The following is a 17,321-nucleotide window of genomic DNA, read 5'->3' as shown; positions in this document are numbered from 1 at the left end:
GTGCTCTGAGGCGGAACGAGGGGCTTGGGGACCCCGTTCTGGTGATCGGTGGGGTGTCCCACCTGTGAATAGGTAATAAATGTTCTTTGTGGGATAACCCCTTCAAAGGGACCATCAAAACCCCCCCCCCCCTTTTTTTTTTTGCATGTACTAAACTAAAACCTCTCCTTTTTGAGGATAAGTATGTGTTGAAGCCTCTTAAATATCCAAGACACTCCGAATGAGATCTTGGACAAAGTAGAACCCTTAATACTGGAAGACAAAGTCTGGTTGCTGAAATCCTTGCTGTGGAAAAGAGAATTGATGGCAAGGCAGTAAAAATATTACAGTCAAATTAAAGTGATTTGGTCTGAATGAATTACAAATTGTGTTGACAAAACCACTCAGCAATCAGCTGGAAGACATTCTAGCCCAATAATACAAAAGAGACTGTATAGAATATTCTACTATTGTAGTTTCCCCAACTTCACCAGTAAAAACAATAGTGAAGCCCATTCAGTTTAGACTAGTATTTAAAAAAAGCAGCATGTGATTCAATGAGGCTGGGTTCACACGACCTATTTTCAGACGTAAACGAGGCGTATTATGCCTCGTTTTACGTCTGAAAATAGGGCTACAATACGTCGGCAAACATCTGCCCATTCATTTGAATGGGTTTGCCGACGTACTGTGCCGACAACCTGTCATTTACGCGTCGTCGTTTGACAGCTGTCAAACGACGATACGTAAAATGACTGCCTCGGCAAAGAAGTGCAGGACACTTCTTTGCAACGTAATTTGAGCCGTTCTTCATTGCATTCAATGAAGAGCAGCTCAAGATTACTCGTGTCAAAGACGCCTCGCATAATGCGAGGAGGAGCTTTTACGTCTGAAACGACGCAGCTGTTTTCTCCTGAAAACAGTCTGTCTTTTCAGACGTAAAAGACAGTTCTCGTGTGCACATACCCTTACAGTAGCAATGTCTTTAGAGTTTCCTTACTAAACACTGGTATGTTTGGATAAAGTTACTGCAAATATGGGGGTTCACATTAGGAAAGATGATTACCTACATTGATGGTACGGCACACATTGCCTCTCTGGATCAATTGTTATTACTAAAAAGTATGTAATAGTTAAGAAATATAATCTAGATTATGCATGGATGCTATCACAAGGATATAAAAAAACAATAACGTCAGGGCTTCGTTCCGTGGGAGCTTTCCTTCGGAAGGAAGCCCTGACGGACACAAACGGAAACCAGAGGTTTTCCATTTTATCACCATTGATTTCAATGGTGACGGATCCGGTGCCAATGGTTTCTGTTTGTCTCCGTTGTGCTGGGGTTCCGTCGTTTTGATTGAATCAATAGCATAATCTGATCGGAGCCCTGACGCAAATGTGAATGCAGACAGGTTTTTTTTTTATTTATTTTTTTTTTTTTTTTAAATAGCATTCAATACCAAAGTTGTTTAAAATTAAGAAAAAAAACTTTTTGAGATACAGCTTCTACTTATACTGTATACATTGAAGCTGTAACTTGTGGCCAAAGCCGAATCCATCAGGTCAACGACACTGACCGTTTCGGTGAACGCTGGTCCTGCCTGTCTCTGACATGCAGGATCTTAAGCTACTTATATAGCGATAATAGCTGTACCCGTGTTCACTGAAGCAGTCAGTGCCCCAGACCTGATAGATTCGGCTTTGACCGCAAGATACAGCTTCTAAGTATACAGGATACAGGGTCAGCAAACGGATAAGCACTGCCTGAATAACCAGGTTCAGTCGTACCCGGACTGTGCCCTTTCTCCGGCAGATACCCTCAGCCCTGACCCCATTAACTTCAGGGTCAGCTGATTGGACTAGTGACAGGAACTGGCCCAGTTAGCTATCCGTGTACTGTATTGTCCACCCTCCAGTGTACTCTCAGAGAGGGTATTCAGAGCGGTAGGTGCGTCGTCACACGGAATCAGACAAAATTGTCCTCCACAAGTGTGGAAAACGTTACATTTGTGAAACTGAATCCGGCATGGATCTATAAGGATTTTCACACACCTCCGCCTGATGCCAATAAATAGATCTGCCACTTCTGACATTAAGGACAGGTTATTTATCACTGGCCCAATAATGCCACTGTCTGCTTGTCCAGGATTTTCCATACTGTATTGCAACTGCTGCTGCTGCAGGTACTACTACAACTGCTACTACTAGCCCCGCAGATCAGCACATCTCCTCTGTTAAACATTAAGTTCCATTCTGTACTACTACTGCTGCCTCTACTACCACCCCTACACAACCGCACATCTCCTGCGTTGTCCATCATGTTCTATACTGTGCTGCTGCTACTGCTACCCCAATTCAGCCGCACATCGCCTGTGTTGTCCATCATGTTCTATACTGTGCTGCTGCTACTATTACCACTACACAGCTGCACATCTCCTGCGTTGTCCCTCATGTTTATACTCTGCTGTCGCTGCTATTACTCCTACACAACCGCACTTCTCCGTTGCCCCTCATGTTCTATACTCTGCTGCTGCTACTATTTCCCCTATGCAGCCGCACATGTTCTATACTCTGCTTCCGCTACTATTACTACTACGCAGCCACACATTTCCTACGTTGTTCCTCATGTTCCTTTACTCTGCTGCCGCTACTATTACTCCTATGCAGCCGCACATCTCCTGCATTGTCCCTCATGTTCTATACTCTGCTGCTGCTACTATTACTCCTATGCAGCTGCACATCTCCTGCATTGTCCCTCATGTTCTATACTCTGCTTCCGCTACTATTTCTCCTACGCAGCCGCACATTTCCTGCGTTGTCCCTCATGTTCCTTTACTCTGCTGCCGCTACTATTACTCCTATGCAGCCGCACATCTCCTGTGTTGTCCCTCATGTTTATACTCTGCTGCCGCTACTATTACTCCTGTGCAGCCACATATCTACTGTGTTATCCCTCATGTTCTATACTCTGCTACCGCTACTGTTACCCATGTGCAGCCGCACATCTCATGCGTTGTCCATCATGTTCTTTAATGTTCTGCCGCTACTATTACCCCTATGCAGTCACAACTAAACTGCTGGGAACCCTACTCTGCACAGGGTAAATACTGTATAACAAGCATGAAACTGCTCCCAAAAAAGGGATAATTTTTGGATGGCTTTTGTAAAAAGGCCATTGCTTCTTCACTTTCAAGGACAATAAGGGCTCATTCAGACTAGCGTATATATATAGTCCGTGTGACGGCCGTTAAAACAACGGCCGTCATATGGATTCATGTACTTCAATGGGGCTGTTCACACGACCGTTTCAACGGAGCGTGTGAAGAATCTGTGAAAATATAGGACATGTCCTTTTTTTTTTTGCGATTCACGCATCCCTCCATAGGCTCTATCTAGAATATAGGAAATGCGTGATAATGTGTCCCACACAGGTGCACCTCGGACGTGAAAAACTAAATTTTTTCACGTCAAAGGTTGGCCACATTCGTCTGAATGCAGCCTAAGACACACTGTCACTGGCACATAGTCCTGGTGGATTATATATATTTGCTCATCTCTACCCTAAGACACATGAAACCCATTAGCTCTTTCTGTTAAATACTAGTTTTATGTGCAATATATTTATTTATTTTTCACCATTTTTTATTTTTTTTTGCTGTTTAAAGCTTAGAAACCTAGTTTTCTTGGCTACTGCAGCTGCTGCTACTACTACAATTGTCAGGTAGTTTATAAGTATTCACAATCATTTCCACACTTCAATAGTAAGCATTACATATGAAAAAACATTAGAAAGCTGATAAAAGTAGACTTTATAAAACATTTATAGTTATGGAAAGGAGAGATTTTGTCAGCTGTATTATTCATTAGGTATAATGCATGGTTGTATTATTGCTGTAAGATGACGCAGCTCAGTGGATTGTCAAGTCAAAGCGTATCGTGCTGTTCATGGTGAAAATCGAATCTTAAATGTTTGTGCTTTCAAAGCATTTAGAGTTCATACGTTTTTTGTTATATGGGGACGATATCTTGAAACCAAGTTTCTTGTATTGTAAATCATCGATATATCTTGTATAACTACAATGTAGGAAGCAAGTTGTTTTCTAGATTGCAAAAATATACATCAGAGTATGGCCATGTGTGCCATTATTTATTTATTTTTTTACACCTTTACAGGGATTAAATTGAATCTTGTGTAGAAATATATGATCTTTGAGTAGACGCGGACCAAAAAATAGTCACAACCTATCAACAAATGCAGTATTTATAGGGGTTGTCCACTTTGGACAATCTTTTTTGTTAGGTTCCACTGACAGTACCTCTTTAACAGATTTTCCTGCAGCTGGGACCTGCAGCTATCAGCTCTTATCTGGAACTGGTCACAAGTGTTTAACTTCAGGGGAAATGAACTGTTACATGGTGCCCATTGAAATGATTGGGTTGTCTATAATGGACAGATAGATATACTGGGTCCGCCAGAGCAATATTCTCTTTGTAGCCCACTCCCTGCTGGATGAGGGTCCTAATCGGAGGACCTACTTCTGTAAATTCTGTAATAGAGAACTTTGGAAAATTAATTTTATGTAAATGAATCAGGTTTAACCCCTTAGTAGGGCTGGGCAATTCATTGCACAAATCGGGTTCTTCAATAAATTTTTCCCGGTTTCGACTGTATCTGTGTCCTCAGGACGCAGATACAGTTGAAACCAATGGTAGAATATGGAGCCGTAAGGTCCTTGTTCTACCATTCACTAAATATTCAATAGTGTAACATGCAAATAGGCGGCATGGAATGCAAAAATAGGTGTGGCCTAAATAATTGTTCGTTAATTGTATTCGAGGTTACATGTTCATTTAACTGTGATTTTGGTTTAGCTCAAAATCGCCCAGCCCTACCCCTTAATGACCACCGATGTACAGCTATGTCGGATGTGTGCTACCACCCGCCGGTTACGGCGATGACACCCTTTGTTCCCCAATCGCTGCTCCCGGTAAAAGAAAATTGCGTATTGTCAATTGTTTACCATGTAACTTAGCATGGTCTGTTCTGCTCCCCAAATGAAGTGACGAGACTAAAGCGGTTCAATGGCCTTAGGACGATGAAGGGTCCAAGTATTAGATTATAAATTGGACCCAGAGAGGGTATTGGTTTTGGTGACCGAATGAAAAATAGCTTTGGAACGAAAGAAAGAAGCCGAGATAAAATACTAGTATTGGGAAGAAGAAAATGGGATGGATAGAAGTCCTAAAATAATCCACTTCTTGTGACCTTTAGGCTGATTTAATATTTATGTTTACAGTAGAGTGCGTTCACCAAAGTACATTATAGTCATGTCAGTCAAGGTTAATCATGTTTTCTTAGGTTACAGAGAATTTGCTTTAGATATCGTTTTTTATCAGATACTCACCATTATGTATTTCAGATACACATTCACAAGTGTCACCTATGCACTCTCAATCTATTACCGACATGTATCGATTTCAAAAACAGTGTTATAATTCCCCCCGTATTTTCATAACTTTGCCTTAAAATATATACATAATGAAACTCTGACATCAAATAGTGTGAGAATCTAATGGTCTAAACCTTTATTAATAAAGGGCAATGTCCACTCAGTCAGCCACAGTAGGTTTGATCAGGCTTGTTCTATGCATTGCTTAGTAATGTTCTTTATTATATTTTGTGTTTCTATAACACTTCTACTTTTAAGGGCTCGTCCACACGCTCCGGAATTGCCGCGTTTTTTCTGGCAGAAAAAACGCAGCAGAATACAGTAGCAGCATAGTGGATGAGATTTAACAAATGTCATCCACACGCTGCGTAAACTTTCAAGCTGAAATTGACCTGCGGTGCGTGACTTTCGGACCGCAGCATGTTGAATCCTGCTACGGAAAGTGTGCAGACTTGGTGCGTCTTTCATAGGAGATGTCTCCATCTCCTAACATTGGGAAAAACGCGGCAATTTATGCACCATTTTCTGCCGCAAAAAAATGCAGGAAATGGTGTGTTTTTTGCCGCAGCGGAAAGCCTTTGACTATTAACGGAATTTCTGCAGCAATTCCGTTGCGTGTGGACAAGCCTTTATGGTTCTCTTGCATATTATGTTTCATGCTTCTACTAGACCAAATAACTATTCGCCTCAATAGTTCTTCTACATTCATTATTGTCACCTTTTTTTCTTTTTCTAGGTACTTGATTGATAGTCGCTGGTTCAAGCAGTGGAAGAAATATGTGGGTTTTGACAGCTGGGACAAGTACCAGATGGGAGATCAGAATGTGTATCCAGGTCCTATTGATAATTCTGGACTCCTTAAAGGTCATTCCCTTATATTTTTATCAATGCAAAATAATGTGTTTTCTGTTTTACGTCTGTGTTTTTTTTTTTTTTTAGCATGTACGTTTAGCATATACTAATACGTCGGTATATGTTTTTGTCCCTTTTTTACCTAAAAAACGTAAAAGTTCTTTTAAAAGTGAACACTCAAAAAAAGAAAAAATACTGATAGATTTACTGTATGTAAACGGATACAGACTTATAGCATTACGTTTGCATACGTCGTTCATTGAGATCAATGCTAAAACAAACCTTTTCATCGCGTATACTTTTTTTGAAGTACAGAATAGCGTAAGACTGCGCTTTTCAGTGCTTTCAAAAAACCGTATCCCAACATAAACGAGGACAAATATAGACCAAACGGATGCTATTTTGGTCTAAGTTTGACCTATTCTAGTTTATGTATACGACGAGCTATACGTTTCAATACTTTTTTAGTGTTTAAAAACGTATACGCCCGGCAGATCGCACAAACACGATGCGAATGGGGCCGTACTCTGACTTTTTTTTCTTTTAACAAGATAGAATAGCATGGCAGGCTGGACTTTTTCAGAAAAATACTGTATTTCATTTTTTACAATGGAAGTCAACAACCATAGCATACTACTGTATAGGTGTTTCTTTTTTTGAAGTATAGTTTTTTTTCCTTGAAGGAAAAAAAAAAATCTATACCTCCACTGTATCCCACAAACATAATGACCACACATAACTGCTTCATTATATCACTCTCAGTGTGAAACGTCTCACGTGACATAATGGGAACTGTAGTAATGAAATGTTAGTGACACTTGACAACTATTTTGTTTTAACCGGTTAAGGACTAGGCTGTTTTACAGCTAAATGACCAGAGCAAATTTCACAATTTTGCTATGCGCTTCTTTAGATGACTATAACGCTGCAGGTGAATAAAGTTCATCTTTGAATTTTACACTCTTTTTAAAGGACAGATAGGGCTTTGTTTTAGTGGCATTTGTCAGTATATATCATTTTTCTATTTTTCTCTAAAGTGGGCAAAATTGGAAAAAAATGCAAGAATTTAGCAAATGCGTCAGTTTAGGCTAGCATTTTTCACACACGGTATAGTCCACGGACAAAATTAATCTCCTTTCACATTCTTCCACTTCTCCCGTGCATGGGGATACCAAATATGTGTGCCTTATTCGCTGTGCGGGCATGTGCCAGGGCTTGGCATAAAAGGAGGCTTTTTGGCCTTTTCGGTCCAGGAATTTTGCATTTGATTTTATAGCCGCATACTGTTTTCTGGGGGGCCTAATGCTGCTGAAACATTAGAAACACCCCATAAATGACTTCATTCACACAAGTAGACCCCACAAGGTTTTCTTCAAGGGGTTTATCATATTTTTAGACAGTCCAGTTTTCTTCTGAAAGTTTCTTGAATAAGATGGAACAAAATAAAATCAGCACTTTTTTAGCAAATGCGTCAGTTTAGGCTAGTATTTTTCACACACGGTATAGACCACGGCCAAAATTCATCTCCTTTCACGTTCTTCCACTTCTCCCGTGCATGGGGATACCAAATATGTGTGCCTTATTCACTGTGCGGGCATGTGCCAGGGCTTGGCATAAAAGGAGGCTTTTTGGCCTTTTCGGTCCAGGAATTTTGCATTTGATTTTAGAGCCGCATACTGTTTTCTGGGGGGCCTAATGCTGCTGAAAGATTAGAAACACCCCATAAATGACTTCATTCACACAAGTAGACCCCACAAGGTTTCCTTCAAGGGGTATATCATATTTTTAGACAGTCCAGTTTTCTTCTGAAAGTTTCTTGAATAAGATGGATCAAAATAAAATTAGCAATTTTTTAGCAAATGCGTCAGTTTATACCAGCATTTTTCACACACGGTATAGACCACGGTCAAAATTAATCTCCGTTCACATTCTGCCACTTCTCCCGTGCACGGGGATACCAAATATGTGGCCTTATTTATCACATAGAGATGTAGGAGGGCGGAGGATAGAAGAAGATTATTTCACATATCGCTTTTTTTCAAAGCTGGTTTTACAAAACTCAACAGAGTTTCTATAACACTTCCAAAATATCTGCTCTTGAAGCAGAAATCCCAAAATATTCATCTAGGGGTATAATGGGAATTTATTTTTTGGGGTTTTCTAAAATAAGAAATTGCAGGTTAATGCAAATGGACTCTCCAGCAGATGAACTTTAGAGAATATGCAAACATGACATCCACCCCCCACCCACCCATTCCCTCCCTCACCCTTGGAGTAAAATCATGGGAAAAATAAAAACGTAATGTAGGGCAAATATATTTTCAACAAATTAACTAAAATCTAATAATTCAGAACAGTGTGGTATTTTTTAAAACATGGCTCAATGCACAGGCCTGGTTGCGAGGGACATGAGGGACAGAAATATCGGGAATCTTTGCGGTGCCCGTCTTTTCTGCAGACGCGGCACTTTTTCTGGGGGTTGCTTCTGGTTGCTGTTGGGGGAATCCGACTGATGAAGTGTCTTTCAGTCAGTCGCGTGACATCCTCAGACTGGGGGCATTCTCGGGTGTCCTGAACATCAAAAATGAGGCCTTCAATAATCTTTTCCTGGAAATCCAGGTATGTGTCTCTGCCTCTGTTTTTTTTGTAGAGCACAAATGAGTTGTGGATGGCCACCTGTAACAAATAAATGGCCACCTTTTTGTACCAGGTTTTAGTTTTGCGTTTTACTAAATAGGGCTGTAAAACCTGGTCGCTTAAATCCACCCCCCCCATGTACTTGTTATATTCGGACACGCTCACTGGTTTGTGCTTGTCCGATGTTGCCCCTCTTTCCCTCACTGCCACTGTTCCTGCGGTATGAATCGTGCTTAGCACATACACATCTTTGCGATCCCTGAACTTGACCGCCAGCAATTCTTCAGATGCATAAGCACAGGAGTCCCCCTTTACCATGCGCTTCCCCACTAATTGCTGTGGAAAACCAATTCTGTTTTTGCGCATGGTACCACATGCCCCAGTCCTTGCAGCATGCAAATGCCTAAAAAGGGGCACACTCGAATAAAAATTATCACAGTACAGGTGGTACCCCTTGTGAAGTAGAGGCTGCATTATCTCCCACACGATCTTACTGCTGGTGGAAAGATCAGGGGGGCATCCAGGAACATTTATTGTGCGGTCCCGCCCTTCATAAATCCTGAAGGCGGTGGTATATCCTGACCCGCTTTCACACAATTTGTAGAGCTTAACGCCATATCTTGCCCTTTTGGAAGGTAGATATTGGCGAAAGCTAAGTCTGCCATGAAAGTTGAGGAGGGATTCGTCCACACTTACATTCTGCTCAGGGGTGTAGAGTTGCAGAAATAAATTATTCAGGGAATTTATTAGCGGTCTTATTTTGAACAACCGATCCCGGTTTGCATCGGTACTTGGGGGGGCCTGTGCGTTGTCATTGAAGTGGAGGAACCTCATTATTGTCTCATAATGAGACCTGGGCATTACTGCAGAATATACTGGGGTGGCTTGGGCGGGTCTTGTTGACCAGTAAGACCTAATGGAGGGCTTTTTGACAATACCCATATTTAGCGTGAGCCCCAAAAATTTTTTTAATTCCTGCAAATTGGTGGGCGTCCAATCTCTGGCATGGGTGGATGAAGGTTTCTGCCTTATATATTGCGTGGCATATAAATTTGTTTTGTGGACAATCTGATTTAGGATGTCGTCCGTTATAAATAAATGGAAGTAATCCATTTGCACAAAATTTGTATTGTCCACGGTTATGCCAGGAGTGGCCGTAAATCCGTGGATTCTAGGCCCAAAAGATGGGGCAGGTGCCCATACAAGAGCCTGGACTGGAGGGACCAGGCTGTCCCGTGCTACAGCGCTACTTGGCCCTGCGCTTTCATGTTCTGCAGTTTCGACTGCATCAGGGACAACGTCCCCTGAAGATGAACCTGAAGTGACGCTGTCATCGTCACTACCTAAAACAGGTTCCATCTCGGACGCCATCTCTGATGCGGTCTCCGACTCAGACCACAGCATGGCGTATGCCTCCTCGGCGCTAAACAACTTCCTCGCCATAACGTAACTAACACTAACACTAACTAAACAAATTTTTTTTTTTTTTTTTTTTTATAAAACACACAAACTAACTGCTATATATATCTACACTACCGCTAACAAAAAAATAAACCGCTATTGCTATATATATTATATATATGTGGATATATATATAATTATATACTCCCTACCTGCCTATTCTAATAGAATAAAAGAAAGAAAGGTAGATAGATAGATAGAAAAAAAGATAGATGGATAGATAGATTGTATAGATAGATAGAAATCTATCTATACAGAGAATGTTTTAGAGTGTAACTGTATTTTTTGTGTAACTGTAACTGTAATCTTCTGGCAGCAATTCTCCCGAGTCTCTTCTTCTCCTCAAACTGAAACAATGTTTGAGGAGAAGAAAAGAGGCAGGAGATTTACTGCCAGAAAAGTCAAAATAAAACAAATGTGGTCGCTGTGATAGGTTTTCACAGCGATCACATGTTCAGGGACCATCAGATTGGTCCCTGATACTCTGCCCAGTGCCCAGAGCTGTTGGTAACAGCGTGGGCACAGGGCTGTGTGCACGCGATCGCGTGCACACTGTTTTATAAGCAGGAATGCATGTGATCGCTGTGATTGGTTGTCACAGCGACCACATGTTCAGGGACCATCAGATTGGTCCCTGATACTCTGCCCAGTGCCCAGAGCTGTTGGTAACAGCGAGGGCACAGGGCTGTGTGCACGCGATCGCGTGCACACTGTTTTCTATGCAGAAATGCATGTGATCGCTGTGATTGGTTGTCACAGCGATCACATGTTCAGGGGCCAAAAGATTGACCCCTGACATTCTGCCCAGTGCCCATGGCTGTTAGCAACAGCCAGGGCATAGAGCTGTGTGCACGCGATCCCGCGTGCACAGTCTCTGAAGTGCGGCCGTATATATACTATACGCCGGACTTTAGAGACCCTGACCGCTGGCCGTATATTTACGGCCAGCGGTCGGGAACCTGTTAAATTTAAACTTTTCTTTGGAATAATGAATTCTAAAATCCCATTGGTTGCTTTTGGCAACATTTACACTTTTTCTTTAGCCTATATTCATGAGGACCTGTACTCAAGACATCTCACTTTGATCTTGTATAATAAAGCGTCTGTCCAGTAGTAAGCGGACTATAGATGATGCTTAGCTGATAATAATTTTCCATAGTGCTTGCTGCTTTTTGGCTTTGCTCCATTAGAAGAGCTTAGCCACATTGCCTACAGGGAGTCTGAGGTAGTCTGAGACACACCCCCTGTCTCATGATTGGTTCAGTCTGCTTCTTTCTTTCTCGCCACTGCAGCTCTGCCTCTTCATCCCACCAGGAAGGCAGTGCATTGAGGGGTGATTTATATTACAGCGAGGGCAAAATGATAAATAAGCAGACTACTAAACCACCAGTGGGAAAAAAAAAAAAAAACCATTGGCAGGTACCTGACAAACATAAATTTAGTCAAATGAGCCTTCGTATGGAATGGCTTGGAGAATCGCTATAAAATTTACTCCGCCCACTGATCGTGAGGGTGTTTCTTCTCGGTTAGCCCATTTTTCTTGTAAAGGAAAAGGGTGGTATACACTCCAGCTTATAAACCGCTCTATAAAACCGTAGAACATGTAATGACCATGATACAACAGATTTGATGAGCATAGTCATTAGATGCTAGATTTTATCATGCTATTCCATAAAACCTTGTTCCTGTGTTTTACCATGTAATTTTGTGTGTGTTTTACTTCATAGGATGCGTTCTATGAATGCATTGTGCTTTAGGGGTTGTTTTTTTTTTGTTTTTTTTTACGAAATATCCTCCTTTTGTATAAATTGAATACAATTAGCTATGTATACGGATATTTATTCCCATGGTTGTCTCATCATGAATCACTTCGCTTTAGGTCAAAGTAATCTATATAGCAACCTTTCTTAGTACACTAAAAAGAAAACAAATCCTGCACATAATGAATGAGTCTTGTATTTATCTCACCTGAGTATTGCTTTCAATTCATAACAAGGAATTAATGAAACTGAAAAAAAGAAATTCAAAAAAATTGCACAATTCTTTTTGGAGCGATAAGATAAATATATTGTCCCTAAGTGCACTTCTTGTGGTCCTTGAAGGAGTTTTACCACCTCATTAGGTAATCTAATATTAAGATGTGCCATCATGTTCTGATCGGTGGGGTTCCTCTGGGACCCCCACTGATCCTGAAAATGTAGAGGCTGCAGCACTCTGTCTGTGCAGGGGAATGAAGATGTGCTGCAGTTCCCTGCACAGCAGATGGTCGGATGTGCAGGGAAAAACAGTGGAGCCAAACCAGATGCGAATAACCCTTTAATTCCAGGAAACCCCTTTCAAAATGTTGTGATTTTGTGTGCACAGCCAGCTATGGGAACCTAAATCTGCTTTATGCATCACCCTACATGAAACATCCGCATCAGCTTGAGGTTGATCCTAAGCAGCTGACTTCAATTAATTAAATGATCTGATTTATGCTTCAGTCACACAACGGAAAAATGGCTGTTTTCAGAACAATGTACGTAGTTCTGTGACTGTATTTACGCAGCCATTTTTTTAATGGGCCATGAATACTGGCCGTCAAAAAATAGGACATGTCCTATTTTTGGCCAATTTCACGGCCCGACAGCCCCTATAGAACTCAATGGATCAGTTTTTCAGGAATCAATCCTTGTGATGGTCGTTAAAAACCTGATCCCGGCCCTCACAAGAGGACTCCCCGGGCACAGCGCTACTTTAAGTGCTGATCCCGGGGAAGCCATTGACGTCACTGTCCATATGTGTCGGGCCAAAATTTCGCTACAACTCTGCCCGGGGATTCCACTCCTGGAGGAGCCCCTGGCGTCACTATCCATATATGGACAATGACGAAAGGGGCTCCTCCTGGAGCAGAAACCCCGGCCAGAGAGTTGCCGACGCTATGGCCTGGGATTCCGCTCCTGGAGAGTGACTGAGAGTGTATAGTGACTTCAGGGGTTACTCCTAGAGCGGAATCCCTGGCCAGAGCATTGCCGAAGTTCTGGCCAGGGATTCCACTCTGAGATGGAGCTCTTAGATGGAACCTCTGACGTCACTGTCCATATATGGAAATTGACGTCAGGGGCTTCTCCTCGATCGGAATCCCCGGCCAGAGCGTGGCGATGCTCTTGCTGGGGATGACGCACCTAGACGGAGCCCCAATGGCGCTATCTACTGTGTGTGTGTGTGTGTGTGTGTGGGGCGCTATCTACAGGGTGGGATGTGTGTGTGTGTGGGGCGCTATCTACAGGGTGGGATGTGTATGTGTGTGGGGCGCTATCTACAGGGTGGGATGTGTGTGTGTGGGGCGCTATCTACAGGGTGGGATGTGTATGTGTGTGGGGCGCTATCTACAGGGTGGGATGTGTGTGTGTGGGGCGCTATCTACAGGGTGGGATGTGTGTGTGTATGTGGGGCGCTATCTACAGGGTGGGATGTGTGTGTGGGGCGCTATCTACAGGGTGGGATGTGTGTGTGTGGGGCGCTATCTACAGAGCGGGATGTGTGTGTGTGGGGCGCTATCTACAGAGCGGGATGTGTGTGTGTGGGGCGCTATCTACAGGGCGGGATGTGTGTGTGTGTGTGGGACGCTATCTACAGGGCGGGATGTGTGTGTGGAGCTATCTACAGGGTGGATTGTGTGTGTAGCGCTATCTACAGGGGGTGTGGCACTTTCTACTTGGGTACTATCTTCAGGAGACACTGGTGCTATCTACATGGGCACTATGGCACTATGTATGTGGGCACGATCTACAGTGGGTACTGGTGTTTTCTGTCAGTTGGGACAAACAAAATCCTGACAAATTAAATCCATCCGTTTTTTTTTTAAAGGCCATGAAAAACCGATGGTAAACGACCCTTAAAATCGGATAGACGGCCTGGAAATGGATGAATATTAAAGAGACACTCCGATGCAAAACGGCCATGAAATACTGACAGTTGATCCATTTTTAATGGCCTTTTTTTTTTTTCACGTGTGAAAGTAGCCTTAGTACCAGACTTTATAGTATTCTCTATTTACAAACTAAATTAAATCTATTCAAATAAGCAAGCAGGATGCCTTCGATTAGTTTCCGAGCCAAGTCATTGCCATATATAATAATAATCAAATATAATAATATACAAAATAATACTTTGCAAATCTTTAAAGGGGATGATGATGTTATGGTTAAAAAAGTACTGAAATCCAACATACAACAATTTGTTAAACTGTAAATGTCTTACTGGTTTGGTTTCTCATGTTTAAATACTGACAGTCTCTTTCACAGAAACTGATACACAGTCTCTCAAGGAGCATCTTATTGATGAACTTGATTACATTCTGTTGCCTACCGAAGGCTGGAACAAGCTTGTTAGCTGGTACACCGTTATGGAGAATCAGGAACCCATAGCTCGCAAGGTACAGTATTACATTTGGGCATATATTTCATATTATCTTATTCCAGATCATAAAATCCTTTTAGCAAGATTCCAAATGATTAATGGAAAGCTCCAGTTAAAATAGATGCACGATGTTATGCCTAGTGCAGGGTCTAAATGGGTAGTGCAGGGATTCAAAGAACCTTAAAGGGTAACTAAACTTTCAGAAAACTTCTGACATGTCGTAGTGACATGTCAGAAGTTTTGATCGGTGCGGATCTGAGCACTGAGTCCCCCCACCAACCACTAAAACTAAGCGGAAGAAGGGCTCCGGTGAGCACAGAGCTGCTTAGTTTCTGTTCAACTGCTCGGCTTTCCAAAAAAAGGCGGTGTACAGGCTCATAGACTTTCCATAGAGTCCGTACACCGTTACCTCTGCTTTCCTCCGAAAGCCGATCAGAACCACACAGCTCAGCGCTTACCCGATTGCTTCTGCCATTTCGTTTTAGCGATCGGTGGGGGTCCCAGTGCTCGGACCCCCACCGATCAAAACATCTGACATGTCACTATGATATGGCAGAAGTTTTATTTATCCTTTAAAGATAAGTGTATTACTTTTGCCTAGGGTGTTCCTTTAACCTTTTAAAGGGAATGTCATCTATAATTTTTTTTTCCTAACTAAAACCAGATAATGAAACATAATCTTTTTTTCTAATCTTTATTTATTTTTGGATTGTATATTTATTTATTTTTTTATTCAATTTTCTGTACATGATTATTGGGGCAGCTAGCTTCGCTGAGCTACCAATTGTCAATGGATTCTGTGTGATCTATATACTGTATATGTGCTACCATTTATTGTAATTCTGTCTGTGATGATAATAAGATGACTGCTGAGAAGTGATCTCTACAGAACAGGAAGTGTCAGCAAATTGTGAGGCTCGTGGCCAGAGTGAAAACGTCAAGATTTTAAGGTTATTTTTTAATATAAATAATGACATGGAAAATAAAATTAAAATAAATTCTTAAACATATTTAACAGCAACGTGTCATCAGACATATTGTTTAAGTAAAGTTCTTATGCTAAAGTGTAGCTAAGCGTTTGACAAACTTCTGACATGTCGTAGTGGATTGTTGTGGGTCTGAGCACTGAGACCCCCACCAATCTCTAGAATGAAGCAGCTGAAGTGCTCGTGTGAGCGCTCAGCCGCTTCGTGTCTGTTCGGCTTTTTCTAGAAAGCCGATGTATCGGAGTACGGGCTCATAGACTTTCTATTGAGTCCGTACACAGATACATTTATTTTCGGAAACAGCCGAACAGACACGAAGCGCACACGACCGCTTCAGCTGCTTTTTCTAGCGATAGGTGGGGGTCTCAGTGCTCGGACCCGCACCAATCCAAACTTCTGACATGTCACTGTGACATGTCAGAATTTTTTCAAACGTTTAGCTACACTTTAAGGACGTGGTCTATTTTGGACGTAGCCCCATTTTTCAAATCTGATGTGTCCCTATATGTGGTAATAACTTTGGAATGCTTTTACCTATCCAAGTGATTGTGTTTTTTTGTAACACACTGGTAGATTTTGGTCGATATATTTACTCTTTAGTGTTTGTAATGGCAAAAAGCCCCAAAGAAAAAAAAAGAAAAGTCTGGTGCTAGGCTTCAAAAAGGAGTGACCTCTCCTCATACGATACAGAATCAAAAAAAGAGCAGTGAAGCAGCACTCAAAAATAAAGTTGTTTTAATCACCAGAGTGATCACCATAGTCTGCAAAGTTTCACCTTCTCAATGAAGGCATTTTCAAGCTTGGAAGAAGTTGGAAGACTCTTTTTCTTCTTTTTCCTTTGCTCAGTACTTAGTTAAAGAGGCTCTGTCACCAGATTTTGCAGCCCCTATCTGCTATTGCAGCAGATAGGCGCTGCAATGTAGATTACAGTAACGTTTTTATTTTTAAAAAACGAGCATTTTTGGCCAAGTTATGACCATTTTCGTATTTATGCAAATGAGGCTTGCAAAAGTACAACTGGGCGTGTTGAAAAGTAAAAGTACAACTGGGCGTGTATTATGTGCGTACATCGGGGCGTGTTTACTACTTTTACTAGCTGGGCGTTGTGTATAGAAGTGTCATCCACTTCTCTTCACAACGCCCAGCTTCTGGCAGTGCAGATCTGTGACGTCACTCACAGGTCCTGCATCGTTTCGGCACCAGAGGCTACAGTTGATTCTGCAGCAGCATCAGCATTTGCAGGTAAGTAGCTACATCGACTTACCTGCAAACGCCGATGCTGCTGCAGAATCATCTGTAGCCTCTGGTGCCGACACGATGCAGGACCTGTGAGTGACGTCACAGCGTGATCTCTGGAGAACACGGCTGTGTCTGCACTGCCAGAAGCTGGGCGTTGTGAAGAGAAGTGGATGACACTTCTATACACAACGCCCAGCTAGTAAAAGTAGTAAACACGCCCCGATGTACGCACATAATACACGCCCAGTTGTACTTTTACTTTTCAACACGCCCAGTTGTACTTTTGCAAGCCTCATTTGCATAAATATGAAAATGG

General features: G+C 42.0%; 1 protein-coding gene across 2 annotated transcripts in view; it reads left to right on the top strand.

Annotated features, from left to right (window-relative positions):
- The window catches only part of USP15 (ubiquitin specific peptidase 15), a 112,848-nt gene that overhangs the window by 10,219 nt on the left and 85,308 nt on the right, over positions 1–17,321 (top strand). The window contains exons 2-3 of one of the 2 annotated variants that reach the window (XM_075857007.1): positions 6,166–6,293; positions 14,654–14,796. In XM_075857007.1, coding sequence (XP_075713122.1) covers positions 6,166–6,293; positions 14,654–14,796 — 271 coding nt within the window. The remainder of the gene's footprint in view (positions 1–6,165; positions 6,294–14,653; positions 14,797–17,321) is intronic. The other variant, XM_075857008.1, reaches the window with a different exon arrangement.

The sequence above is a fragment of the Rhinoderma darwinii genome, chromosome 3 (assembly GCF_050947455.1).
Source record: "Rhinoderma darwinii isolate aRhiDar2 chromosome 3, aRhiDar2.hap1, whole genome shotgun sequence".
NCBI classification, from domain to species: domain Eukaryota; kingdom Metazoa; phylum Chordata; class Amphibia; order Anura; family Rhinodermatidae; genus Rhinoderma; species Rhinoderma darwinii.
Note: the sequence above shows the minus strand (reverse complement) of the source record. Positions and strands in the feature narration are given on the sequence as shown.